Here is a 27,475-nt window from a genome sequence, read left to right on the forward strand (position 1 = left end):
CGCAAAAAGTTAAACATCGTCTTTCACGTCTGATGCAGGTTTCTTGCTTCCTATCTGGCTCACAGTCTTCAGGGATGGGCTAAAATGAGTGGGTCATCCATCAAAACAGGGGGGAGAGTGATACATTTATATCTGCTAAAATAGGCCAGAGCCCTGCCCTGCTGGAGAGGAAGCTGTGTAATTAGGACAAGGTTAGACTTCTTCTTCTCACACAGATTGTTAAATTGGTGCGGCACATACGCCGGTATGTTTGTGCACATGTGAGTCTTCTGAAGCACCGCAGTGTGTTCGGGGCGCCACATATATTCGCTTTTCACATTAATGAGTATAAGCCTTAGCTTTGCAAACAAAAGTTCATAAACCTCCGAAGCGCTCGTAGGAAATCATGGAGTCGCACGTACTCCTCACACGTTCGCAGTCATTTACACCCTTACCTCCTCTAGAGGAAAACACTCACGCACCTACTGCCGCATCAACTTCTCAAACTTCTTGGTACAAATCATCCTCTCCCTTCACACTTTCCTCGCTCTCGCTTCCTTTTTCTCGCCGCTACCATTTGTTAATTTTATTCCCAACTATTTCACTGCTTCAGAATGTTTTCTGCAGATCTTTTATTTTCCCTGCTGGCCAAAATCTACACCTTCTATCTCGCCCCTCACTTCACTGGCAGCCTGTAAACATTTGTCTCCATCGCTACATGCAACTCGCACATGGCCTCTCTCCGTGGATACGAGCGAACACTCGGGGCCCCTTCATGTTGCCAGTCCAGTGCTCTGGGGCCGATGCAGCATATGGACTCTCGGTTCTGTCTCTCCGCACCGAAGCCGCTCGGCTGAGATGATAAGATCCTTTGCTCGGCTCCGATCTAAATCTGACTGTGGAGAGAACTTGCCAACAAAAAAAAAAACGCCAACTGGTCTGAAATCTGCCCCAGAGAATTTTGTCATCGTCTGCAACACATACACTGTGACTCTCCTGAATCTATTTATCAGCTTCTGCCTCATTTTTGTGAACGAAGGGAAAGTTGATTTCAATTTTCGACAAGAAAACATCCAACAATCTGCCACAGACTACAACATGAATTGTCTCCCATGTTTTAATAGGCCGCTACGATCTATAAAAGAGGTGTGCGATTAGATTTACTCGGGGGCCACGTTTAACACAGTGACTGAGAGAAGGGACTAATAAAAGCAGATTTAATATGATGGGGAAACTTGTTTTTTAAGAGTTATAAAAAAGGACTTTATACATAAATTTAAGCTGTAATTTGATTACATAATTCATGATGACATTTTGAAGTAATAACTTTATAAAGTTCTCCCCCGTCTGATTTCCCCTTGCGGGACTAATAAGGGATTCTAAAAAAAAATAAAATAAAATAAAAAATCCAGGAAAATGAGAATTTACAGCCAGCTGTAATCATGCCCCGTTTTGTTTATACAGCGAGTCCCTTGGAGGTGGAGACTTCCTGGATTGATGACAGCAACCTCTATGCTTGACCAATCACAGCCAACTACAGCTCCTGATACTCCAACAACCTCTACTTTTTCAAACCTTCTTTTTATTGTTGACATTTATTCTCGATAAATCCCACCTTCCAAATGCTTTATTTATTTATTATTTATTATTATTTATTTACTCAAAGTAATGTCAGAATTAATGTTTTTTTTATCAAAAAACAACAACAATCTATCAGTGTTATCATTTTAATGATTACAACTAAATACTATATCATTTAGTAGAAGTCTTTCTATAAAAAAAAAACTGATATTTTACTGACCCAATTTAACCTTTAACAATAGCCAACAATTTGTGCTTCCGGGTTTAAATTGACTATATATACCAGGGTATGTTTTACTTATGGAATTATTGGAATTCAAGAGGAAGCTTTTCCCGTTAGTTTAAAGTGATAGCTCACTCTGCTGGTCAGCGCTGTGAACTGCAGGCAGCTCAGTTGCTGCAGTGGCTGCAGGAGAGAAAAGGTCAAAACACAGACTCGATGCCAAAAGACCTTTTTACCTCGTGAAGGGACAGATTGTTGCTCCACAGTCAACACGGTAGAAGGAAGCTGCTTTGCAGAAGCATCTGAGCAGGAAACAGACAAATGTTTGTTTCTGAATGTACTGGAGTGCTGGTGAAATTTTAACATTTACAATAAGGTTTGCTGTGGACTGTAGAGCACATTTTTTTTTAAATGAGCATATTATCTTGTATCTCCTGTGTCTTTGCCAGGCTTTGGGTTGCTATGGCAACATCGAATGAACGTCCAAGGATATAAAGAAACAAATGCATTTTTTTTTTTGGCAGACCTCTGTTCAGTTCAAGCACTTGAGATCTAAGCCTCTGATATGATATGTTTGTGTTGCTTCTAGTGCTTCAATTGAAGCCCTCAATGCAAGCTGCAAATCTAAAAATACATCAATGATTGACTTTTGATGTTGTTTTTTTGGTTTTATTTATACCCGAAACACTGTGACATAATTTGCTTTTAGATACGAATGTTACATTTTCGATGCTGCCGGCACTGTCATCTGCTTCCCAACTGACACGTTGAAAAAAAGCGCCCGCTAAGCCGAGGAGCGTGTAACAAGCATGTCGCCATAAAAGGATTTGGAGGATTTGACCCCTCCATTAGCAACAGTCCTCAGGAATACTGTTAATGAATCTAAATGAGCCTGTGCATCGTTATTACTGAAGGAAGTGCTTCTAACAGAAATTAATGCAGGACTTTTAAGTGCCATATTTGCATTACTGCTGTAGCAGACCATATAGAAAGAGATAAAAAGATGTGCGTAACTAATGACATCAGCAGGCGGTTGGTTCTGTATCTGCAGTGTTTCACCCATAAGGCAATTGTTTTCTTACCATCCCGTAACAGAGTTTTCTTTGGTGTAAATCTGGGTCGGAGATCAGGCCAGCAGACCATTGACATTGATGTCTATTAAATCAGTGACGATCTGGACTATCTTTAACAACCAGACTATCTGGCAGTAAACAGGAGTCACATGTCTAATGTAACCAATTGACTTTAATGTCTTTCTACTAGACACGATTTAACCTTATTAATACAGCTTTTACTATGATGATATTTTCATTAAAATGAATTTGAAACCAACCTTGCCCAGTAGGCCACTGGCACAGCTTGTCTGAGCAGAAGCACTTGCCAATTACTGTGGTCCACCTACCACCCGTTGTTCTACGCCTCTTGGCCGGGATCGCTCTGACAGAAAGCCCAGCATCCTTGGCTCTCCGCGGATGACGGGGGAACACGGTAGCGCAGTGGTCAGTGCCATCGCTGCCTGTTGGAGGTGTTCAGGAAAAAAATAAAAATCTAGGGCAACGGTGAGGACAGACGGAGACAGATGGGATAATCAGAGGAGATTCCTGCTGTTGTCTGGAACTGAAGGGCAGTCCTTTAAATTTGGACGTTGCTAACCCATTTGTAGAAGGTTGCGTAATTGTTGTTAATTGATACGATTCTATTATTTAGGGACTCCTTTTATAATCTTTCTTTATTGGAAATCTTTTGTTTGGGATTGTTCATTTCCGTTGGACCTGATCATGAACAAGACAATTCATTTTAAATCTGATATTTAGATTTTATCTTATGACGTTCATGTTAATTCTCTGGGGATTTCGTAAGTAAGTAAGTAAGTAAGTAATATTTATTTATATAGCGCTTTTCGAGACTAGGGTCACAAAGCGCTTAAACAATCAAAACAATACTCAAAAAAGTACATACTTTAAAGATCAAGATAATACTGAGAACAACTCAGGAGTTCGAGCAATTCAAGGAAAAGCCTGAACAAATAGAAACGTCTTAAGATGTTTCTTAAAGGAGTCAGTAGATCCATCAAGCGCAAAGAGAGAGGAAGATCGTTCCAAAGCTTAGGAGCAACAGCCTGAAAAGATTTCTCTCCTCTAGGTGGACTTTGTTTTGTATAAAACACTATACATATGTTAAACATTAAACTTGTTTTGGTTAAGGGCAAGTTAAGTAGTGATGGGCTGACGAAGCTTAATGAATCAGTGTCTACATTTTATGAGCACAGCAGGTGGCGCTGTTGGCTTGAAAATGAATGAAGCTTCTTCCACAAATCGAGGTCGGATGTATCAGATCTTGTAGTTTGGGGTGTTACACTGAATGTTTACAACAAATCAAAAGATCTATACTCTCTGTCTTCCAGGAATGACACCAGGTGTCAAAGATCACTTCTTCTAGGCCTGGAGGTCATCTAGGAGATCCGGCCCTCCTCGCCATCATGAAAGGTTTGGGGACCAGCCGTAGCAGACATCTATCGGAGTCCTGCAGCACCCCGGCCGGGCACCAAGAGCCCATCTACCAGCAGAATACAAGCACTTTGTCACGTAGCCCTTACTTGCTAAGCCCGGAAATGGATCACTACGGCCCCATGGACCAGCATCTCTACACCGCGGGGAACGCTGGGACCCTTCCGGCGGACTGCATGATGCCCCTCAACAACCAATTATCCAACAGCAGTACCTTCCCGAGGATTCACTACAACACCTACGACCCGTCCGACTACTCGGCGGCCGGAGATAATATTGGTGGAATAAGCACAGGGACGATTGGCCCGTCCATGTCCATGGGGATGATGCAGGGCATGGCCATGACGGGGCTGAGTGGGAGACACATGATCACCAGTGGCTCGGCTACCATCTCCCATCATATGACCAAAAACCAAGCACCGACCAGCCTGCTGGACTTCGACAAGCGGCTTCCCGGCCGCGATGGATTCAGCACGTTACAGTTCCATCGGGCGGCGGCGGCGGACAAGCAGCGCACGGACAGTCCGGGTCGCATTCGCTACATGCTGCACTCGGTGCAGAAGCTCTTCGCTAAATCCCAATCCCTGGAGAGCCACAACATGAAGGGAAATCTCAACGGTCGCTCCACCGGCAGCGGCGGGGGATCCTCGGGAACCGAGGACGGCGGAAAGCCGAGCCGCCGGTCCAAAAGTAAAGATCGGGGGACGAAATCCCAACCCACCAAAAGACGGCCGCGATCCAACATGTCGGGTTACTGGAGTTCTGACGACCTGGACAGCAACGACGTGAGTAGCTACCACGCGAACATGATGACGCTGGGACACACGCCCGCCGGCCATGTCGGTCAGGGCGCACAGAACAGGTACAACCACAGTGGTTACAACACAATCAGCTCCTCCAAGAGCAGCCATGACCTGAAGTATCAGGCTCACCCTGCACCCGGAGGAGGAGGCGGGTCCTGTGGTCCCGGGTTTGGAGAGGCGGGAACTATGTTGATGAGTGAAAGCGACTATATGAAAGGAGGCTCCTGGTCAGCCCTGACCATGGGCCAGCCAAGACCCGTGATCCAGAAAGGCTCGGCAACTCTCGACAGATCCATGTTAAAGTCCAAATCTTGCCAACAAGAACTCACCTGCAACTACCTGCAGGTCGGTCGCAGGGTAAGTCGGCTAAATGTTGCAAATTTTTTTTTTTTAACGATCGCTCGATAACCCGAAGTAATTCACGCCCACAGGGGGAGTGGGGCGGCACGCTGGGCCGTAACGGGGGTGCCAATGAAATCCCGTGTCGTCGGATGCGCAGTGGGAGTTATGTGAAGGCAATGGGAGACATGGAGGACAGCGAAGACTCGGAGGGAAGTCCTAAGCCCTCACCAAAAAGTACAGCTCGTCGCCAGAGCTACCTCAGGGCTACGCAGCAGTCTCTGAGCGACCAGCTGCCGCCTCGCAAGTACGTCTTCTACGTCCACTACTTACTCATCTGATTGAAATAAAATCCATACTCTGTTCATGTTTGGTTGGTAAGAAAAAGTAAGAAATCCATTAAGCAAGAAACACTCTATACTTTATTTTTTTGAGTAATATACCATTGTACATACTGTTGTATTACATATTGTGTTTATCGTTGTGTTTGTGTTTCTCCTGTCAAGGCCATGCAGTAAAAAATTAATTCTAGACCTCTCACAAACATATTCACTGTCTCTCACACACATATGTACTCTATCTTACACACATAAATACTCTCACTGTGAGAGTGAGTATGTGTGTGGGTGTAAGAGTGCATATATATGTGTGTGAGAGTGAGTATATACAGGTATGTGTGTGAGGGTGAGTATATATGTGTGTGAGTGAGTATATATGTGTGTAAGAGTGCGTGTATTTATGTGTGTGAGAATGAGTATATATGTGTGTGTGTGAAGTGAGTATATACTGTATGTGTGTAAGAGTGAGTATATATGGGTGTAAAAGTGAGTATATGTGTGTGTGAAAGTGAGTATATATGTGTGTAATAGTGAGTATATAGTTGTGTAAGAGTGTGTATATATGTGTGTGAAAGTGAGTATATATATATGTATAAGAGTGTGTATATATGTGCGTGAGAGTGAGTTTATATGTGTGTGAAAGTGAGTATATATGTGTGTAAGAGTGAGTATATATGGGTGTGAAAGTGCGAATATATGTGTGTGAGAGTGAGTTTATATGTGTATTAAAGTGAATATATATGTTTGTAAGAGTGAGTATATATGTGTGTAAGAATGAGTATATATGGGTGTAAAAGTGAGTATATATGTGTGTAAGAGTGAGTATATATGTGTGTGAGAGTGAGTGTATATGTGTGTAAAAGTGAGTATATATATTTATAAGAGTGTGTATATATGTGTGTAAGAGTGAGTGTATATGTGTGTAAGAGTGAGTATATATATTTATAAGAGTGTGTATATATGTGTGTAAGAGTGAGTATATATGTGTGTGAGAGTGAGTGTATATGTGTGTAAAAGTGAGTATATATATTTATAAGAGTGTGTATATATGTGTGTAAGAGTGAGTGTATATGTGTGTAAAAGTGAGTATATATATTTATAAGAGTGTGTATATATGTGTGTAAGAGTGAGTATATATGTGTGTGAGAGTGAGTGTATATGTGTGTAAAAGTGAGTATATATATTTATAAGAGTGTGTATATATGTGTGTAAGAGTGTGTATATATGTGTGTAAGAGTGAGTGTATATGTGTGTAAAAGTGAGTATATATGTGTGTAAGAGTGAGTATATATGTGTGTGAGAGTGAGTGTATATGTGTGTAAAAGTGAGTATATATATTTATAAGAGTGTGTATATGTGTGTAAGAGTGAGTGTATAGTTGTGTAAGAGTGAGTATATATGTGCGTAAGAGTGAGTGTATAGTTGTGTAAGAGTGTGTAGATATGTGTGTGAGAGTGAGTGTATAGTTGGTCTAGAATTAATTTTGTCCTGTACGGCCTCTCAAACCTTTTGCCTGTTATGGTCTGGTAAAGAAAAATGTATCTGCTTCATGAAAAGGGACACTTGGGTCACAACAATTATAATACTTTTTGAAATGTATGCCTGAGGTTACATTTTTTTTCGATGTTAATATTTGTTCGTATGTGTCTTACATAATTTGAATATCTTGCTCGCCCTAGATTAAGAAAAAAAACCTAGATAGAAACCATGTTTTCATCTGATGACTCATACAAGGAAGTATAAGTCAAATATAGAAACAGAGCAGAAGTGACGTGTGATACATTTATAAACATGTATTAAATCAGCAGATACAGGTTCAAACGAGGTTGCATTTGTTTAGCAGTTTTTTTTTAAGATCCTAGGATAACAATGCTAGTATTCAATGTTTGAATAATTGCTCTGTGAAGTTTTTGTTCTAATGACATTTTGCTGATGTCAACCTCTCTCTGGTGCCAGCTTCATTTATTCTCCCATGATGCCTCAGTCTGGTTAGAAGAACACCAACAGCTCTTTCTTTCACATGGTGCAATTACTCATCACAAATTCCACTAAATTGAATTTTAATTTTTTGAAAAGAAGGAAAACATCTTTAGAGATAGAGAAGTACAAATACAAGCGTAGAAAAATGTAATAATCCTGAAATGTTCCTGTAATTGTCTGATCAGACTTGGGTTCTGTTGAAGCTGTCTCTGCAGTATTAAAAGGGTCGCGTTCGGAATCAAATTGCTGAATGAAGTGAACAGAAAATGGAACCTCTTACCTTATATCAAACGTTAGCAGAGGTCATTACTAGTAAATATTTACAAACTTTAATCTACAGTCCATTTAACTGACATTGAGTATATATGTGTGTGAGAGTGAGTTTATATGTGTGTGAGAGTGAGTTTATATGTGTGTGAAAGTGAGTAAATAAATGTATTAGTGTCTGTATATATGTGTGTAAGATTGAGTATATAGTTGTGTAAGAGTGAGTATATAGTTGTTTAAGAGTCAGTATATATGGGTGTAAAAGTGAATATATAGTTGTGTAAGAGTGAGTATATAGGTGTGTAAGAGTGAGTATATATGTGTGTAAGAGTGAGTATATAGTTGTTTAAGAGTGAGTATATATGGGTGTAAAAGTGAGTATATATGTGTGTGAGAGTGAGTTTATATGTGAGTAAAAGTGAGTATATATTTGTGTGAGAGTGAGTATATATGTGTGTAAGAGTGAGTATATAGTTGTTTAAGAGTGAGTATATATGGGTGTAAAAGTGAGTATATAGTTGTGTAAGAGTGAGTATATAGTTGTTTAAGAGTGAGTATATATGTGTGTAAGAGTGAGTATATAGTTGTTTAAGAGTGAGTATATATGGGTGTAAAAGTGAGTATATATGTGTGTGAGAGTGAGTTTATATGTGAGTAAAAGTGAGTATATATTTGTGTGAGAGTGAGTATATATGTGTGTAAGAGTGAGTATATAGTTGTTTAAGAGTGAGTATATATGGGTGTAAAAGTGAGTATATAGTTGTGTAAGAGTGAGTATATAGTTGTTTAAGAGTGAGTATATATGGGTGTAAAAGTGAGTATATATGTGTGTGAGAGTGAGTTTATATGTGTGTAAAAGTGAGTATATATTTGTGTGAGAGTGAGTTTATATGTGTGTAAAAGTGAGTATATATATGTATAAGAGGGTGTATATATGCGTGTAAGAGTGAGTATATAGTTGTGTAAGAGTAAGAGTGAGTATATAGTTGTGTAAGAGTGTGTATATATGTGTGTGAGAGGTCTAGAATTAATTTTGTCCTGTACGGCCTCTCAAACCTTTTGCCTGTTATGGTTTGGTAAAGAAAAATGTATCTTCATGAAAAGGGACACTTGGGTCACAACAATTAGAATACTTTTAGAAATGTATGCCTGAGGTTACATTTATTTTTTCCATGTTAAAATAGAAAAGTCCACACTGGGATTTGAAACAGCACATCTAGTGTAAGATACTTGTCCTCGAGTTTTGAGTATTAATCTGCTTTATTCCTCTCGAAACCCACTCAACCGTATTTGAGGGAAAAATTTAGTTCACTTTTCACTTCTTAACCCCGGTCCACTCTGTCCGTCTGTCTGCTCACCCCTGACCTTTGCGAGCAGCAGAGCCCTGGAATATGCCCTGTTGCAGGGCGAGCTGGACGCTCTGTGGTCTCCGGTCCACTCTGTGTCCTCCCTGCACCAGCTGAGCAGGTCGATGAGCAGGTCAGTGGCAGCACCAGAAGACACGTCTCAGGAGCGAAGTGGACAGAAAAAAAAAAGAAAGAAAAGAAGCAACAAATCTGCTGTTAACGACTCCACTTCCCCCCTTTCGGTGTCTGTAAAATCACCAGCTGCTTTCGAATGCCCAAATCATGTCACACTTACAACTGCCAGCATCCTCTAAAGCTCTTAAACACCATCTGCCCAACGCTTTTTAGATTTAAGAAAAAAAAAAAAAACAGTTTGGAAGTGTGGGAGTGAGTGAACATCTGTGTCTGGATTGAAGCATGGCGGCTTACTGTGTTGTCTCCACGTGCCCAAGAAGAACATGACACTTGATAATGTAAACATATGGAGGTTTAAACTGATTAAAAGGATGATAGTGGATCACTGCTGCCTCTTTTGCATCACATGTTCGCTAGTGATGGGTGCTGATGCTGTATCATGATACCGTTTAAGAGGCCACTAGATGGCGCTCTCAGGGAACATTATGCCGTGTCAGAGGCAACGCTTATAAAGCAGAAAGAGTGACATCTAGTGGACTTTTAAAAATAAAGACACTGTATCATGAGGCCTCATCAACACATCACTAATATTTACAGTAGAGAAATGTGGCCTGTGACTCCTGAGACGCTCATTTTCATCCAGTAACTGGCGACTGTCTCTCTTTAGCTGTCTTCCGTCTCTAAGAGAAATCAATAACCGCAGTCTGGACAACCTGGACTGCATCGGTGGGACGGGCTCATCCTTGCGGCAGTGGGACGACGACGACCTCAGTCAAGCCTGCAGCACTTTGGGAAGACGTATGGGACAGGTCAGTGCGTGAGGACGTTCCTGACCATAATGAGGATAACCTTCTGGAGGCAAAGATCATATTGTCTGTCGTATATATATTTCTTCATCCAGCTCCGAGACCTCGATCTGAATCGCCACTACGAAGACCGGAGTTCTGATTCCACGTTTAGGGATTCCCGCTCCCATTCTCAGGACAACCCGGAGCCCCCCGACCCGCCCGTGTCCACATGCTTCCGGTCCCGCAGCCACAGCTACCTGAGAGCCATTCAAGCCGGTTGTTCTCAAGACGACGACAGCACCTCCATGGAGTCGGGCTCGCCTCCGCTGACCGACGCCACCGCTCATAACTACGGCACCAGCACTGGTGAGTCGGGATTGTTTCACCGCGGAAGTCGACTTGATCCCTCACGTGACCCTATAAATCTCTAACCTACATGTAAACTAAGGGGTGTGTATTGGAAAGAATCTGGCGATAAAATACGCATCAAGATACAGGGGCATCGATTACGATATATTTATAGTTTTGTCCGAGTACTTGACTCTGGTGTTGCAGAATTTACAGACCACATGACAACTTTCATTTGTTTTTTTTTAAAACCAAACTATGTCCAAACCTCAGCCTTAAAAAGCAGCTGGAGTCAAATGTATCCTCTTGTCCCCAGTCATCGTGGGGTGATCACAATATTTAATTGTTCCTTAAGTAAAGACTTACTTAACTAGCAGCAGGAAGTTTAATTGAAACCTTAAAAATAAATTTAAAAATACTGTGAATATTTGAATGTAGTTTGCAAATCAAAAATTGAATACGTTTATCTTACACACACTTCATTGAACTATAAACTGTTAAAGAACCATAAAATAAAATGGGATTTTAAAGCCAAAATGTGAAATTAAAAAAACAAACAATAAAGTGCTGCTGAATATGGATAAAGTATCTTTATTTAAAAAAAACATAAACCCCCCCTGTATGTCTAACACCCCTAATGCAAACACCAGTGATGCGTTGATGGGGCCTCATTGTGCAGCTGAAACCGTATCATGATACAGTTTGAAAGGCCACTAGATGGCACTCTCAGTAAAAAAAATGATGCCATGTTTCATTGACTTATCAGAGGCATATATTAAAAAAAGCATTAAGACACTTCTAGCTGATGCTGTATCATGAGGCCTCATCAACCCATCCAGTAAAACACTTCCCCCTGAATGGTGCCCCCAGTGTGTTTGAACTGGTATCTTAGCTCAACTCCAGCCTCTTCTGCCCAAACTAGAAGACCTTCCTACTCAGTGGAAGACTTGGAAAGAGCAGTTTGGCTCTTACCTGATAGCCACTGGCTTGGACAAAGCCCCAAAGGAAAAACAACTAGCCATATTTCTCCAGCGTTTGGGGGCTGACAGACCACGCCTCCTACCCTCACGCACAGGTAACGAGCAACAACAGACCCCCGCCATGACTGCCTCACAAAGTGTCTCAAATCGCATACTTCTCTTAGTATACTAGAAGTTAGTATGCATCAGGATAGTGTACATACTAACTAGTACGCAAATTCTCCACAGATAGTATGTTTCAAATCAAACACTGCTGCTACACACTAACAGGAAATGACGAGACAACTTCTTCTACTTCTATTTAACAATGGTTGCAACCAGCTGTTTGAACGCTGTCGCCACCTGCTGTCAGCACGTTTTGCAAGTTTGGAAAAAGAAATAAAGAAAAAATCGGAGAAATATTCTCGAGATATTCAAGCTGGTATCAGCAGCGAAGACGTGTCATCCTTCTACTGCTGGCTGAAAATGCACCTGTAAGTATATGTATATATATATGCATATATATATATATATGACGTAACTTCCGTTTACAAGGTCACTAAGATGGCAGCCGTTTAGGGTAGATAGTGTCCATCGAACCATACTCAGTTTTGTGGGTGTGTTTGTACGCATGGCGCACTAAGTTTCGCATACTAAGAATTGAGACACAGTTACGCACTAAAAATACTAACTTTGAGTACGCAACTATGCGATTTGAGACACAGCATCGGCCTTTGTACACCTTTAAAAAATAGGAATTCAAGATGGTGGGAATTCAAAAATTGCTGTAAAAAATAACTGTCGCTCCATAAATCTATTTGTGTGCAACAATTAAATGTTGCCTAGAAAGCTCTTCCCAAGTCCCTTGCAGACGGTTTGCTTTGATGGAAAATACATTTTTAGCCTTTCACTGCCAAGCTACGTTGACCCTTTTAGACGCACGTACGGACGTTGCCTGCCATCTTGTGGTTGTATTACAGAATTACACCTACTTCATCTGGTCCCATACCTTTTTTGGACCGGTTTAATGTCGGACCGGTGCAAGCTATGGGTGCAAGCATAGACTTTATATAGATGTCTATGGGTGCAAGAACCATTTCAGTCCTACATGACGACACCCTACGTCACAAACGTAAAACAAATAACATATAAAACATTCAATATAAATTTGAAATGTGTTGTAGAAAGTGTCCTTAAATTGCACAATTGAAGTTATTTTCACTATTCAAAATAATAAAATAAAATCTATATTCTAATATATAATCTATATAATCTAAAAAAGCAGAGATTATGTTTATGTTTTATCCTTTCATCTGTGGCCGGTACCTAAGGACCCTCAGACCGGTGGATGGGGACCCCATTCTAAACAATGGAAGTAACATCAGCAAGATCTCTAGCAGCAACTACCAAACAAAAATGTTGACACATTCTGAGTGGATTTATGAAGGAACGTTTTGAAGGATGACTTTCTTGTTGTTGACTCGTCAGGTTCTTGATTTGTTTGCACAATAATTTCTCTTTAGTGAAGCCTTGCATTTCTATTTGTTTCTATGGTATGACTCTCTTATATTGCTTTGTTTTTTCTTATATTGTCATTTCCTTTACATCATTATAACATTATAAAGTTAATCCACAAGGGATTAAGCATAAAGTAAAATGAACGAATTAACTCGGGTTTCCTTCCACATTTCAAAAACATACAGAGGTTAGTTGGTAAGTGTGAATCTTTGTGTGTCTTTGTGTGTCCTGGGACCTCCATTAGGGATTAAGCGGAAAAGAAAATGAATGAATGAATGAATGACTGAAGTTAATGTATCCATCTGGTCACTCTTTTAGGTGAGTTCGCCACATTTGTAGCGTCTCAAACTCTTAATTGGATTTCGAAATACTAGAATTCCAATGAATAACTTTTGTTTTATTATCATGAATGACCAATTTCGATTTTACATTTCTTAAATGTGAGAAATATTTATTAAATATAGCTAACATCTCAAGACATTTTTATTCGTGCAAGATTTTCCTTGATTTTCTGAGACCCCTGTCTTGATCTTGGTTATCTTGACCTTTTAAAGTATATATTTTATTGAGTATTGTTTTGATTGTTTAAGCGCTTTGTGACCCTTGTCTGGAAAAGAGCTCTATAAATATAAATGACTTACTTACTTACTAAATAGTTCTGCGTAATCAGCTGAATAACACGTGTTTATATTAGGTTCCCCTATACCAAGGTACATGAGTATTGTTCATTTGAGCAAAATTTGATTTATTAAATTAATTTTCTCATGGTTTTAAATCTATTTCTAGCCACTTGTTGTACTATCGAATGTCCACACAGTGGCGCTAAAAACATGTTTGTCGGCGTCCGATTGCTGTTGCATTCATGAAACTTTTGCTTGTCAAATACTAACGTAGATTTGCTTTATCTAATAGAATTCCATTTTTTTTACCTATCTTTACAGTAGGTTTGTGTTCTCTGAACATACATGTCATAACTAGACACGTTGAAAAAAATAGCCTTTTGATTTAAATTGTTATCATTTCTATTTTTGTCCTTAGATAAAAAAAAAGCTAAACAAATAGCAATTTAAATGGACATTATTAAACAGTATTTGGGTACTACGACTAATATTATTGCTACTATTGGTTGTTATGACTAAAGTGTCTATAAAAATAAATAGCAGCAGATCGTACATGAATCAGTCCAGAGTACGACGTGGCCCTGAAGGCATCACGGGGCCGCTCCCCCCGCCTCCCTGCAGCTCTGAGGCTCCAGACAAAAGAGCAGCAGACCCGGGACACTGGGTCAGAACCAGAACCGGCTTCTTTTCACGCTGACAGCGACGATCCCTGCTGAGACTTTCAGGAGGGTTTTGGGGCGTGTTTGGATCAGAGTCAGTCATCCGGTGAGTGTCTGTTGTTACTGTAGGAGCCTCAAGTTTTTAACAGTCTGTCCATCAAGTTTTTACATTTTCAATAAGAGTGAGAATAAATCTTCTTGCATCCATTTTATTCACTTATTTATTGGTTTGTGTTTAACTTACATTTCCTTGACTACTCTAATATATATATATATATATATATATAAAAGAGCATTAGTTTTCAGTAAATTATGAATTGCCAGCAATAAAAAATATTATTTATAATTATTATATTATTATAAAACATATTTTTTGGCAAAGCCTGGTTGTTGTTCTATTATCTTTCCAGTCAAGGTTCTCTCCTGTTGTTTTAAGAGTAAACAATGCTCAGTGGGGGGGCAGCGATGATGTTAAATGGGGCAGAATAACAAACTTAAAAAAAATAATAATAATCCTTCCAACGGCTGAATAAATAAACTATACAGACTTGTATTTATGAACGTATTCAATAGTTTGTTATTGTTTCCTTGTGAATGTTGAAGGGTTTTTGTCTGGACATGGTTCATTGTTAAAATCCATGGATCTCGTCTGCCTGTTTAAATTATATTTTATAACAGTTGTGATGATATAACCTTTGTTGTAGACCTGAAAATGTGTTACATTTTTGTTCTTTCTCAATAAAATCGTACTGGATTGTTTTATAATCCACACACACAATAGTAAGAATCTATTGCAGCTCCAGCTGTTTGCAACTAATTGTTTTTCCGAGCTCGAGGATCACGTCTGGAAGCGATTCCTCTCGTGGACAACAGCGCCACTGTCCAGCTTCCATGCAGACACAAGTGCTCAGTGACTTCTCCAGATTCCTCTCCTAAACATTTTGGCACAAAGTATCTGCTTGTTTCCACCGTTGAAGTCGCCTGAAACAAAAACCTTTTTTTTCCACTCAGATGAGTTGTGTAATTTAAAAAAACTTTTATTGATTTGTCTGAAAGAGGTTTCTGGTTAAGATGTTCGGCTGCGATTGAAATTGTTTGTGTTGTTGTATTAGACACAGCCGTTTGTATTTTTGTCGTTTCATTAAGGGTGCGGCTGTTTCGCTTGTGCTACTTTGTGGCGAAGAGTAATTGTTGTCCTTGACTGGTCTGTTCACTTGTGTGTTTGACCTTTGTGCATCATGACCTCTGGCCTGCTTCGACAGAAATTATAATTTTTTACAATTTTTTGAAAGGTTTATTCATAGATTTATATAACTTATTGTTATCATAATTAATCAGAATGTATCCTCTGGTAGCTCTGGCTTAAATAAATGAACCTAAACTTGACCTAAATCCTTCTAACCATGAGGAAAAAGCAGCGATTTATCATGATGAATAAACAACAAATCCTCCAATATAGTAAATACAGCTGCAAAACCTAAAGGATGTGAGGTAAAGTATATTCAGTTTAAAGGTTATACAGAAAGAAATGACTCTTAACAGGACGAGTTTTAGGCCGAACAACAGTGTATCAATCTGTTTCCCCTCTTTTAAAAATACTTGATTAACTTTGCCTTTCTCTTTTGGAGAGCGAGATTTCTGATGTGCAGCCGTGACCTCATTAAAATGAAACACTTCATTCACAAATCCGCTCGTGTCCAATTATCAGATGCTAAATTTAATTCTTCAGTGTCAATAGACGAAGCCAGGCGTGTCCAAAGTCAGGCCTAGAAGCCATTTGAGCAACTTTTATTGCTCAGGAAGTCAAAATAAAATATGTTACATTTCGATAATGCTGTCAAAGAAAGTTGCCACTTGTAACACGAAATGAGTTAGATTTTCTAGATTTGTTTTCATGAAACTACTTGGATTTTTACACATGTTTGAATAAGAAAGCTTTTGTGAAGATTCCAGTTCTTGTGTTTTAAAACAGAAAATATCAAAGTTATATTTGGACCTTGTGTGTTTTCACCTCCATTAAATCCATTTCTTTTTGGAAAGAAAATAAACACACCTTCATACTAAGGTACAATTGGTAAATAGATTTTCATTTGAGTGCGTATTACTGGTGATTTTCTTTTAATCAAACAATCTTCCTTTTTTTTGAAGTTGTATCTGTAGGACTGACTTTACACAAGTAAGATGTTTCATCAGTCTTTTGTAGCTTTTTCTTTTGTAGCTCTTTCTTACATCATTTCCCTCAAGAAAATGCATTTATCACCATAATTTACCAGCGTTTTACTACTGAAGGTTTACTGCGACCCTTGTTTGTTTTTCCTGACGGGCCACGACGATTAGAGCTACACAAATGTGATTTACTCGTTAGGACTTTCAAGTCTCGGGTCCATCTGGGAGAGTGAGCTGTAAATTGAATTCTAGATCTTGGCTGCTTTGGGATGTTGGATACAAAAAACATGTCTGCCATCGTAAAGTCTGTGTTCCTGACCTGACTGAAAACATTTTCTGTTGAATAAACTTCTTCTACTCATTTTGACGACAATAGGTTTATATTTGTCCAAGTATTCAGAATCTACATTTTGTTGTGACTTGTCTTCATTGCTGAACAATTAGCTAAACACTAAACACACAGTATATATATATACATGAATGATAAAAGATCAGCTTCAGTACCATAGACCTCTTCCAGACGTGGACTGACAGTAGTGTGCCATATTAAAGGATCTGTAACAAATAGTACTGAGCGATACGAATGTGTGGTATTTACTGTGAAATGTCCATTAAATGGACTTGTATAAGCAATATTTGCTGATGCCTTTTACAAGAATGTGGAGGTGCAAATGCATGCTGAATATAAGATACTTATCAAAATACAGTGGCAGATAAGTAAAGAGAAGTAATATTGCAATACTGAAGGAAAAAGGATATATTTTTAGTATGTTTTTAAACCAAAACATTTCTAAACATCGGCTTTAAAAGCGGCTGGAGTCTACTGTATCCTCTAGTCCTCAGTCGTTGTGAGATTGCAATGTTCCTTTTGCTGCGGTGTATGTAATGACTGCCGCCATCTAGTGGAAAAAAGTTGAATTGCAACAGAAAAATGAATGAACACTGAGTATTTGCATTTAAATTGTAAAATTAACAAAAAAATGTTTTGAAAGTGTTGTTATTTATTTAAACGAAAAAGAAATATGATATATATAAATATGATTTGAAAGTCAACATATACATTGTGTAAAATACGTAGAAGTATATTGTTTTATAATTGATTCAGTGCTGTTGAATATCATAATGTTATTGTAAAAACAATATTTTCCTCACACCCCTAACGTTGAAGAAACCTGTCCCCTGTGCTTCCTCTCTAGTCTCCACCTGCATCACCACCTGTAAGAAGACCGCCCCGCCTCCAGTACCCCCCCGCACCACCTCCAAACCCTACATCTCGGTGACGGTGCAGAGCAGCACCGAGTCGGCCCACGACAACTACCTGGACCAGCAGGACTTGAGGTCGGAGGTCAACAGCCAGTCCAGCCACGCGCACAGCAACTCGTCGGACAGCCTCGACAGCACCCGCGCCAACAGCCTGGCCCGGGGGATACCCAGACCCCCGCACATCATCCCCACTCCCATCGCCATCCCGCGGGGTCCCCTGGTCCCCACCACTGCCAACGCTTCCACCGAGACCAGTGACTCAGCGCTGCAACACGACTTCCTGAAGCTAGGTTTAAATAAAGCGAGTCTGCAGACGGAGGAGCCCGAGGTGGTCCCGGTACCCAGACGGAAGCTGTCTTCCATCGGCATACAGGTGGGACAACCAGAGTCTGACTGTCAATAACATCAATCTTTGGTAACGTTGGGTTGTGTGTGAAGGTTGACTGTATACAGGAGGTCCCACGAGAAGAGACCCCGCCCCTGGCCAAGTTTCAGTCCATCGGAGTACAGGTGGAGGACGGGTGGCAGTAAGTCCTCTTCCTGTCCTTGTAACAACGTGAGGAATTCATATTATAGCTGTGCCTACTCATCTGTCTCTACTTCCACTCCACATGAACAACTGTGCGTCTCTGTGCCGTCATTTTCTTCATGTTTCTTCACGCATCCGAGCAGAACTTCCTTCGAGTGCCTGCAGCATGTTTCATTCTGGATTAAACCGAGTTCTGCTTTTACATGCGTCACTTGAAGAATCTTCATTGAAGGTCTTCAAGTACCACTCAGTCGCCGCTCCATCAGGCAATGACTCACGAGGAGCTAAAATGACACAAATCTGTTCGCAGACAGTTAATCTTGATTATAGTTGTTCATAACTATCATCTTTATTTTAATGCGGCCCTTATGAGGTCAGAGTTAAACTGATCTGAGTGCAAAATGCTGAATTTTATTTTGTATTTATTATTGTATAAACCTCTAAATAGAACTTTCTATTGGGTTTTTTTCAGGACATATTTTTGTGTTAATATTTGGTGCTCCTTAAAATAATTTAAGTGAATATTGAGATCATATTTAGAAAAAAATATTACATCTGTTTTGTTTTATAATTAATAGTTAATTAATATTTTATTGGCATATTTAATTTTTATCTTTGTTGTTGTTTTTTGTTAATATTTCTGCTCTTTTCACTTCTCTCTTTTAGCTTGACGGCCCCTCAAAACAATCACGGTATCTATTGTGGCCCCTGAGGAAAATCTTATTTCCGACCCCGGATCTAAGGGCCACACAATACAGTCAATATTTTCTAACAATAAATATAATAATAAAATAATGCTAAACAAACGATGGCCGACAGGTTTTGTAAGTAAGTAAGTAAAGGTTATTTGTAAAGTGCCTTTCTAGTCCTGGGTCACAAAGCGCTTTAATAATCAAAAACAATACACAGTTAAAATGTATACTTTAAAACACCAAGAAGAATAGAATAAAAATGACTTAAGACATTGATTATTTTAATGGATGTCTTGTAGAGTTTGATGGTCCCAAAGTTTTCCTATAGGTTTTTTTAATTGTTTATAGGGAAAAATTAAATGTTAAATAATGTGTAATAGAAACGTGAAAATAAAGTTTTACCAGAAAGCAAAAAATTCAAAACCATGAGTAATGTTGCAGTAATAATATGTAACAGAAAACAATTATAATTAACCTATACAAATTAGCAGCTTTTGTTGCAATATATTTTACTACAATGTTACAATGTGATAAACAAAAAAAACTTGAAATAGAAAATTATGTATTATTTATTATGTTATTAAAATATTCTACTGTTCTTAACATAAAATCAGTTTATTTCAAATGAAAAGAAGTACTTCTTTAAGAATATATGGAAATTAAAGTATAAAAAAAGTGAAATAAGAGGAGAATAAATAAATAGGTATATAAGGAGCAACATGAGATCATGTTTATTGTAAATGTTCTCAGAAGAGAATGTTTTATTTGGCCCTGCCGTCGTTTCTTTGTGTGGTTGCCATGTTGGCCAGAATCCTGTTATCATCGAGGTCCATTGTCAGAGTATAGTTTGAGGAAGGCTTTGTGGTTCCTAATGTGCCTCTTATGTTTGCACAGTGGTGAGGAGAACCTGACTAAGAGCTTGCTCAAAAAGAAATATCTCTCTCGCTCATACCACAACTAAACAAGGGTTGACTTGTGCAGCCCTTTATCTCAACAAGGCAGCGGAACCTCCAGTTCTTCATCGACACGACAGTCATTCTCTCGTCTCTTCATGTTTTTCTTCCAGCAGCAGGGAAGTCTCTCTGCTGCGACACCAGCTGTATGGCTGCGTCTCCGGCCGGTGTTCTCATCCTCGTCTCTCTTTCCACGAACCTTCCAGGCCCAGTCACCTTTCCAACATGGCCACCGACCAACAAGACTCCCAGGACCTCCCTGCCAAATCCCTTAACAATAACGCCAAACCCACTCTGAAGAAAATGATGGTCAGCAGCGCCAGCCAATCCACGAGCCCACCTCCCGACCAGGACTCCCTGGACAACGGAGACTCCTCTCCTCCCGCGGCTCCCCGGCAGATCCTCAAACGCTCCACCACGAGGAGCAGTTCTTCCTCCTTCTCCGAGAGCCTGGACCCGGCGCTGGACCCCTCGTCACTGCCGCCCCCTGACCCCTGGCTGGACAGTGGTAACGGGAGTAGCACCGGTGTCCCCCAGAGCGCCAGTGGGGGGACGTTGTGCAGGAGGGATGGTCACTGGTTCCTGAAACTGCTGCTGGCGGAGACCGGTAGGATGGAAGGATGGTGCCGGCAGATGGACCAGGAGACCCAGGACAACCAGCTCTCAGAGGAGGGTGAGTTTTCAGCGTGACATTTTTACTGTAGGGTTGCTGCTTTTTATTGTTTTCTTTTAAAGCAAAAATTAAGACGTTTTTATTTGTTCAGGCTTTTCCTTTATTTTCTGGAACTCCTGTTGTGTTATCAGTTTTATCTTGACCTTTAAAATATATACTTTATTGAATATTGTTTTGATTGTTAAAGCGCTTTGTGACCCTGGTCTGGAAAAGCGCTATATAAATAAAAATTACTTACTTACTTACTTACTTACTAATGTTTCTGAAGGCTCACTATTTTATTATTTAACTCATTTAAGTTGTCTCTGTTTGAAGACTTTTCTCTTCCGTCTTTTATCCGTCTTTTTTGGGGGGGAATACATTTGAAAATAGAGTCTTTTATTTCATATTTCTAAATTAAATTGAAACAAAGAATTACATTTAATTCAAGATATCATGGCATAACTTGATTTAATCTTTTGCAATGTTTTTTTTGTTGTTGTTACAAACATTATTGAATATAAAAAAAAGGTTTTGTTTTTTCTCAAGGATTTTTAACTAAGATTAATGTTAAATTCTATCGTTTTTACGTTGAAATCTGAATGAGGATGTTCCCCTTAAACAAAGAACAGAGATGGTTCAAAGTCACGACAAACTTAAATTATTGTGTTTGTGTCAATATGCAACTTCTCTCCAAAGCAAAACTGTTTTGTGGCTTTTTATACTGTTACAGTCCTGTTATTTATTTATTTGCTATGAGTTTAAGTCGTATTCAGGCTCCTTTTATTCGTCTCTTCTTTCTCATGGCTTGATGGCCACTTACAACAGTCCGAGTATAAGATGTGGTCGCTGAGGGAAACTAACTGCTCACTTCTGTTCAGAGCGAATGTCTGGTGATCTTGCGTAATCCACTTTAAATCTATTTTTATCAGGACAGAATGAAAACCTTTCATGCAATAATGAAGATGCAAGTTGAGGGTAGTTTATGGTTTGTGAATTCATGAAGTCAGAAGCTGTGGGTGAATAAAGGTGGGGTAGATGTTCCTGAAAATGTTGGGGTTTCCAAATAAATCGGTTAGGAATGTTCAAGGCTTCACTGTTGCAACAACACCGAGCTGGCGGAACAAATGGCAGTTGAGTTTGATTGACACATTTTTATACAATAATTTCATACGGGGCCACTTAAAATGAAGGGTCATGGCTTTTACATGTGGAAAAAATGTTTTTTATGTTCGTGTTACATGTGAAATCTCCCCACCGTGCCTTTAAATAGCTTCTAAACAAGCATCGAAAGTTTGATTAATTGATTCATAAAATTTTATTCTTCCCACTTTTGGAGTTATTCGTCTTAGCAGTTCAATGAAATTCAATTAACAAAATAATAAATCAAATTAAAAAATATAAATTAAATTATATTTGTAAAATAAAATACATATAGTAAAGTAAGTAAAGTAAAAGGTTATTTGTATAACGCCTTTTGAGACCAGGGTCACATGGCGCTTTAAGAATCAAAAACTATGCACAGTTAAAATATATACTTTAAAGGGTCAAGACACATAAGACAAACACAGGAGTCCCAGACAATCAGGGAAAACCTACACAAATAAAAAAGTCTTATGATGTTTCTTGAAGGACTCAGTAGATCATCAAACACAGAGGGAGAGGAAGATCGTTCCAAAGCTTAGGAGCAACAGTCTGGAAGGATTTCTCTCCTCTGGTCCAGAAGCGTGTTCAGGAACCATCAGTAGATTCTGATCCACAGACCTCAGAGCCCGAGCTGGGGTGTAAGGCTGGATCAGATCACTGATGTAAGGAGGAGTCTGACCATGAATAGATCTGGAAGTAGGAACCAGAATTTTAAAATGGATCCTGAAAGAAACTGGCAGCCAGTGAAGAGTTTTAAGGATCGGAGAAATGTGAGTTCTTCTACTATAGCAGGTCAGAATTCTCGCTGCAGAGTTTTGTATCAACTGCAGGCGAGACAGATCCTTTTTTTTCAGACACCAAAATAAACTTTTACAATTTTCTAAACGAGAAGACACAAAAGCATGGATTATAAACTCCAGATTGTGTTGTGACATCATTTTCCTAAATTTAGAGATTTTTCTCAGGTCAGTTTTCTACTGTGTTGTACTAGAGACATGTATATAACGATAGAATAAAATACATTACGATAAGTGACATACAACTAATTCATTATATATAAATATATATAATAGTATAACAAACATTTGTACAACATAAAAATACTTTTTCTTTTAGTTGCCTTGAATATAACCTCATACAGCAAAAATGCAATAGCTACAACAAGTTAGAGAAGTAAGAAAACGCTTGAGAGAATGTGTTTCGTTTGCAGAGTAGATAATGCATAGAATTATGAATTATTTTTCTGATTATTATTGTTAAGTAGACTAAAAACTAGGTAAAACTGCAATTTAATATATCAATATTTGTTTGTTGCTTCTATAAAAAAGATCACTCTGTATTCTATTAGTTTAACAAAAAACATACGGAAGAACAGTACATATTTATATAAATATTTCTGTAAAGAAAATAATAAAGTACTGACTCTTCAAAAAGTAACATATTTGATAATTGAACCACAAAACAATATTTGCATTGAATATAAAGGTGCAATGAAAAGTGAGAAGTAACAATAAGTTCACCTTTATTGTATTAAGCAGAAAATTATGGTTCATTACTAACTTATCGTGGCGGATGAATAAAGATTCGTCACCATCTCTGACCCGGTCAACCCTCCCTCGAGTCAGGCCTCTATAATGAGTGGAATGTGCTCCAGTCTGGCACAGTCACGGTTCAGACTAGAACAGCATGACGTGGATCAATGCTTTAATACCTGAGCTGACCACATACTAGCAGCTCTGTAATCTCCAGAATTACTCAAATCTACCCTGAAATTAAACCTCCAGTTGAATTCAGAACCAGCGTCTCTCCAGGTGTGAACACACGAGAAGATGTTTGTAGCCGACATGGTTGAACATCTTCTATGCTCCTTCTTAAATGGGTTGTGGTGTCAGACAAATGATTCTGAACACAGAACTTTGATGCGTGTAAAGCGGATCAGTCGGACTGTCCTCTTAAATCCTGCATATGCTTCCGGTTTGGGGTCATTATTTTGATCCTTTTTGTTTGGATCATGTTCATAACAAGGATGATCTGATGACGGATGAGACAAACTTTCATGCTTTCTACTTGGTGCCTCAGCTCATTGGAGTTCTGGAACTCCAATGAGCTGATCTGGATTTAAAAATATTATTGACAGTTGAAATGTGGTACGTGGATCAAACAAATGCAGGACAAAGACGTCAGTGAAACAGTGGCGGTCTGCATGGAGCAGGTCTGAGTGCTTTTCTATTGATTCAAAGATGGATTTCTACAGTAGCTGTTTTTGTCAGGTGGGGATCATGGTCTGTCCCCCCCTTTTCCTCTTGCATTTCTCTTCTTCTTTCAAATATTACAGCAATTCTCTACCACAGTAAGATCCTAGATGTGCTGCTGTCGCTTGATATTTCACCATATTTCACTCTGCAAACAAAACTAACCTGTTTGCTCATAAAGCATTTTTTCAGCAAGATCATCAATAACCAAAATATTTGGATTAATCACATTAACTGTTATGTAAACAGACACTATTATTTATATGTTATGAAGGAAGTTATGTGACACCATGTTTCTCTGACTGTTAACAGAATAACTGGAACATAAAGATGCTATTTGGTATTTTCAGAAAAGTTGATAATATAACAAGCATCTGAGGATTCAATTCAAGTGGTGATTCTGTAGAGTTTTGTATCGATTTAGAATGTTTTTCATTTTGAAGGGAGAGCTGCGGCTCAAACAACTCTTCTTCGCCAACTGTCAGTCCAGTAGAGATCGACCCAAATCTTTAGCTTTATTATCACTTTTGCAGAATACTGTGTCTAATAAATGTTGATATAATGTGATATTGTGTAACAAAAATGAAGTGTTAAGTATTATTTTTATGATTTATGGCTTTTTGTACATATTTTTAATGGATTCCTTTTGTGATAGGAATCTAGAAATCACCTTAGTCACTGTATAAATTGTGTTTTCTCTTTAATCCTTCATTAATATGAAATTTCCAAACGATTAAATCCAACTGATGATGATAGTTTTGTTTCACTTTGCGTTGATTTAAATGTACTTTCATTAAATTACTAATTTTCTCTTTTCACTTTTTGTTTAAGTTATGTGTTCCACTGGTTTCTGTAGATCATTCAAACCACAATTCTGAAAATAATCTACACGTTTTTCACTGATCCAATGATTTCCCCCCTGCAGTGCTGGGAAAGGTCCGCAGTGCGGTGGGAAGTGCCCAGCTCCTCATTTCCCAAAAGTTCCAGCAGTTTCGTGGGTTGTGTGAACAAAACCTGGTATGTTGAAGGTCATTCTAATACTTTCGCATATAAACCTGAATTATATAAAGTCATTTAGTCTCTCGCGGACCAGATCCATTTTGAAAACTGTATATCCGGCCAATACTGAAGCTTTTAGGATCAAAACACAAGCGGCTTATGTTAAGCCAGAGAAACATTCCAATCATCTGATTTATCGGCAAAACGACTTATCGTATTGTTCCTATTAAATGTGTCAAACACCAGTTAACTCTCTTTTCTACATTAACAACTACTGAGTTGAACAAATAAAAAAACATTTACCCCAAATCGACAGACGAATGCATCCATGTTGTAGCACCTCCTAGTGGTTAGACTTGGAACTGATTTTTTAAATTAGATTCGCTAGAAGAACCACATCAAAATATATTTTTTATAAATCATATCATTGTCAAATTTTCTTTAAAAAAATGCTTAGAGCATGCTGGTACTATATATTACAAAATTACCAAACTTAGACCCTGGGCAAAACTTTACCGAATTAAATAATGAATGAAAGATTCAAACATTAATATACGTATTTTCGCAGGTCAGAATATTAAAATAAATAAAAAATGATTCTAAGACAAATGATATAGATAAACGTCTTTTCCGTTGACTTTCCTGTGTGAACTGATTTTTAAGTTTCTCGCGCCCTCTTGTGGTCAGAACGTGAACGCCAACCCGAGAGCCACCCCGCAGGACCTGGCCGGTTTCTGGGACCTGCTGCAGCTCTCCATAGAAGACATCAGCCTGAAGTTCGACGAGCTCTACCATCTCAAGTCCAACGACTGGAAGCCCTTACCGACCACAGCAGTCCAGTCGCCCCCCGACCGGAAGGTACTTCCCACCCCTGCTGCCCAGTGCCCTGGCTGGGGTAGGAAAGCCGCCGTAACCGGCCTCTCTCCTTCCACCACCATTTTTTTTTTTTTCCTTCCCGTTTGACTTGTGTGGGATGATGAGCCAAAAGGTTGTTGAGGAATGAAGGAGCTCCTTTAGACATGCATGAGAGGATGGATGTGAAAGAGCTGGAGTGTCTTCAGGTGTGAAGCCTGCTTTGATCATGCATGTGTCGCTCCACTGGTGGTCCAGTTGTTCTGGATCATGCCAGAAAATTCATAGGGACGGAATGCTTTCTGCTTTTTTTGTGTGTCGATGTCAACACTTTTTTGTTGAGTGTGTGGCCTTGTTCAGACTTGAGAATTCACCTAAATATCAAACTCATTTTCTACTCGACCTCATGTCGACTAAGGGTTTGGGATTTTTTTTCCAGAGTAATCTGTTCCTTTTTAGAGTTATAGAGTTATTTGTGCCAGAAGTTGTAAAGAATAACAAGCGATACAGACAGGAAGCGCTCGCGATATTTACCCAGAGTGCTTCCTGTCTGAAATCGTTTGTTATTCTTTAAACTTCTCCTACAAACCAAACTTTAAATATAGACTTGTTTAAGTTTTTCCTGATCAATTCCTCTTGTCGACGAGCAGTACGGAGGTATTTGGATGTTTTTAAGTGTCTTTTTGGACAAAGATGAAGACAACTGAGCTCCAATTGCTACATTAAAATGAACATACATTTTTGCCTAATACTCTAAAAAGAAACAGATTACTGATCTCAACCCTTGAATTTTGGGTGAACTATCACTTTAACAAACCAATACTTTCTATATCACCATATCTGATCTTAAAATCATCCCAGAAGAATGTAATAAAGAAGATAATGACGGCAATAATGACGCAAAAAATAAGTTGTAAAATAGAAATGAAATGGAAGAATATAGAATCAGGATAAAGCAGAATAATTAAAATTATTTAAATCAAAACCATGCATAAAATGTAATGGTCGCTCATGTGTGTCTAATACAAAGTGAAGGGACTTTTTTTTAAGGTTATATTACAACAAATAAAAGATGAGTTTTTCTGACAAATACACGGTTTATAGTGGTAATTATACAGTACTTGTAGTTTCTGCAGATAGAAGTAAGAATAATGTTTAGTTTTTCTTGACACATTTTCAATTGGAACCAGACAAACAATGTTGACACTAGTCTCATCAACACGGCGCCAATGTTCCAGGATTATTGGAAAAATATGAATCAAGAAGCAACATGGAAACATGTCAGTCACGCCGACTGAAGTACAATTATAATAAGAATTAAAGAAACGATATACTGTCAAAATAACTGAAACAATCTTTCTAGTTGCATCATGTAAAACAACCAGACCATCAATAATAAATGGACAGATTTATTAACCTTTAACACCTTATTTTGAAATATTAACATTTTTACAAAATATTTTTCTTTTAGCATGTTTAGATACTTGTATGTGTTATTTAAAAAACACAACATATATAATTCAACAGATAAAATATATCACTTATGCCATGATTTGATTTTACATTTTACCTTAAATATTC

The 27,475-nt window shown here is 38.7% G+C and overlaps 1 protein-coding gene across 2 annotated transcripts in view; it reads left to right on the forward strand.

Annotated features, from left to right (window-relative positions):
- The window catches only part of dlgap4b (discs, large (Drosophila) homolog-associated protein 4b), a 103,924-nt gene that overhangs the window by 73,988 nt on the left and 2,461 nt on the right, over positions 1-27,475 (forward strand). Inside the window, exons 4-14 of one of the 2 annotated variants that reach the window (XM_087800407.1) lie at positions 4,188-5,450; positions 5,525-5,739; positions 9,395-9,496; positions 10,166-10,307; positions 10,400-10,652; positions 11,557-11,709; positions 17,753-18,192; positions 18,258-18,346; positions 20,200-20,666; positions 24,969-25,060; positions 25,730-25,900. In XM_087800407.1, coding sequence (XP_087656533.1) covers positions 4,263-5,450; positions 5,525-5,739; positions 9,395-9,496; positions 10,166-10,307; positions 10,400-10,652; positions 11,557-11,709; positions 17,753-18,192; positions 18,258-18,346; positions 20,200-20,666; positions 24,969-25,060; positions 25,730-25,900 — 3,312 coding nt within the window. In that variant the 5' untranslated portion in view covers positions 4,188-4,262. The remainder of the gene's footprint in view (positions 1-4,187; positions 5,451-5,524; positions 5,740-9,394; positions 9,497-10,165; positions 10,308-10,399; positions 10,653-11,556; positions 11,710-17,752; positions 18,193-18,257; positions 18,347-20,199; positions 20,667-24,968; positions 25,061-25,729; positions 25,901-27,475) is intronic. The other variant, XM_087800406.1, reaches the window with a different exon arrangement.

This window comes from Callionymus lyra, chromosome 10 (genome assembly GCF_982586985.1).
Source record: "Callionymus lyra chromosome 10, fCalLyr1.hap1.1, whole genome shotgun sequence".
NCBI classification, from domain to species: Eukaryota; Metazoa; Chordata; class Actinopteri; order Syngnathiformes; family Callionymidae; genus Callionymus; species Callionymus lyra.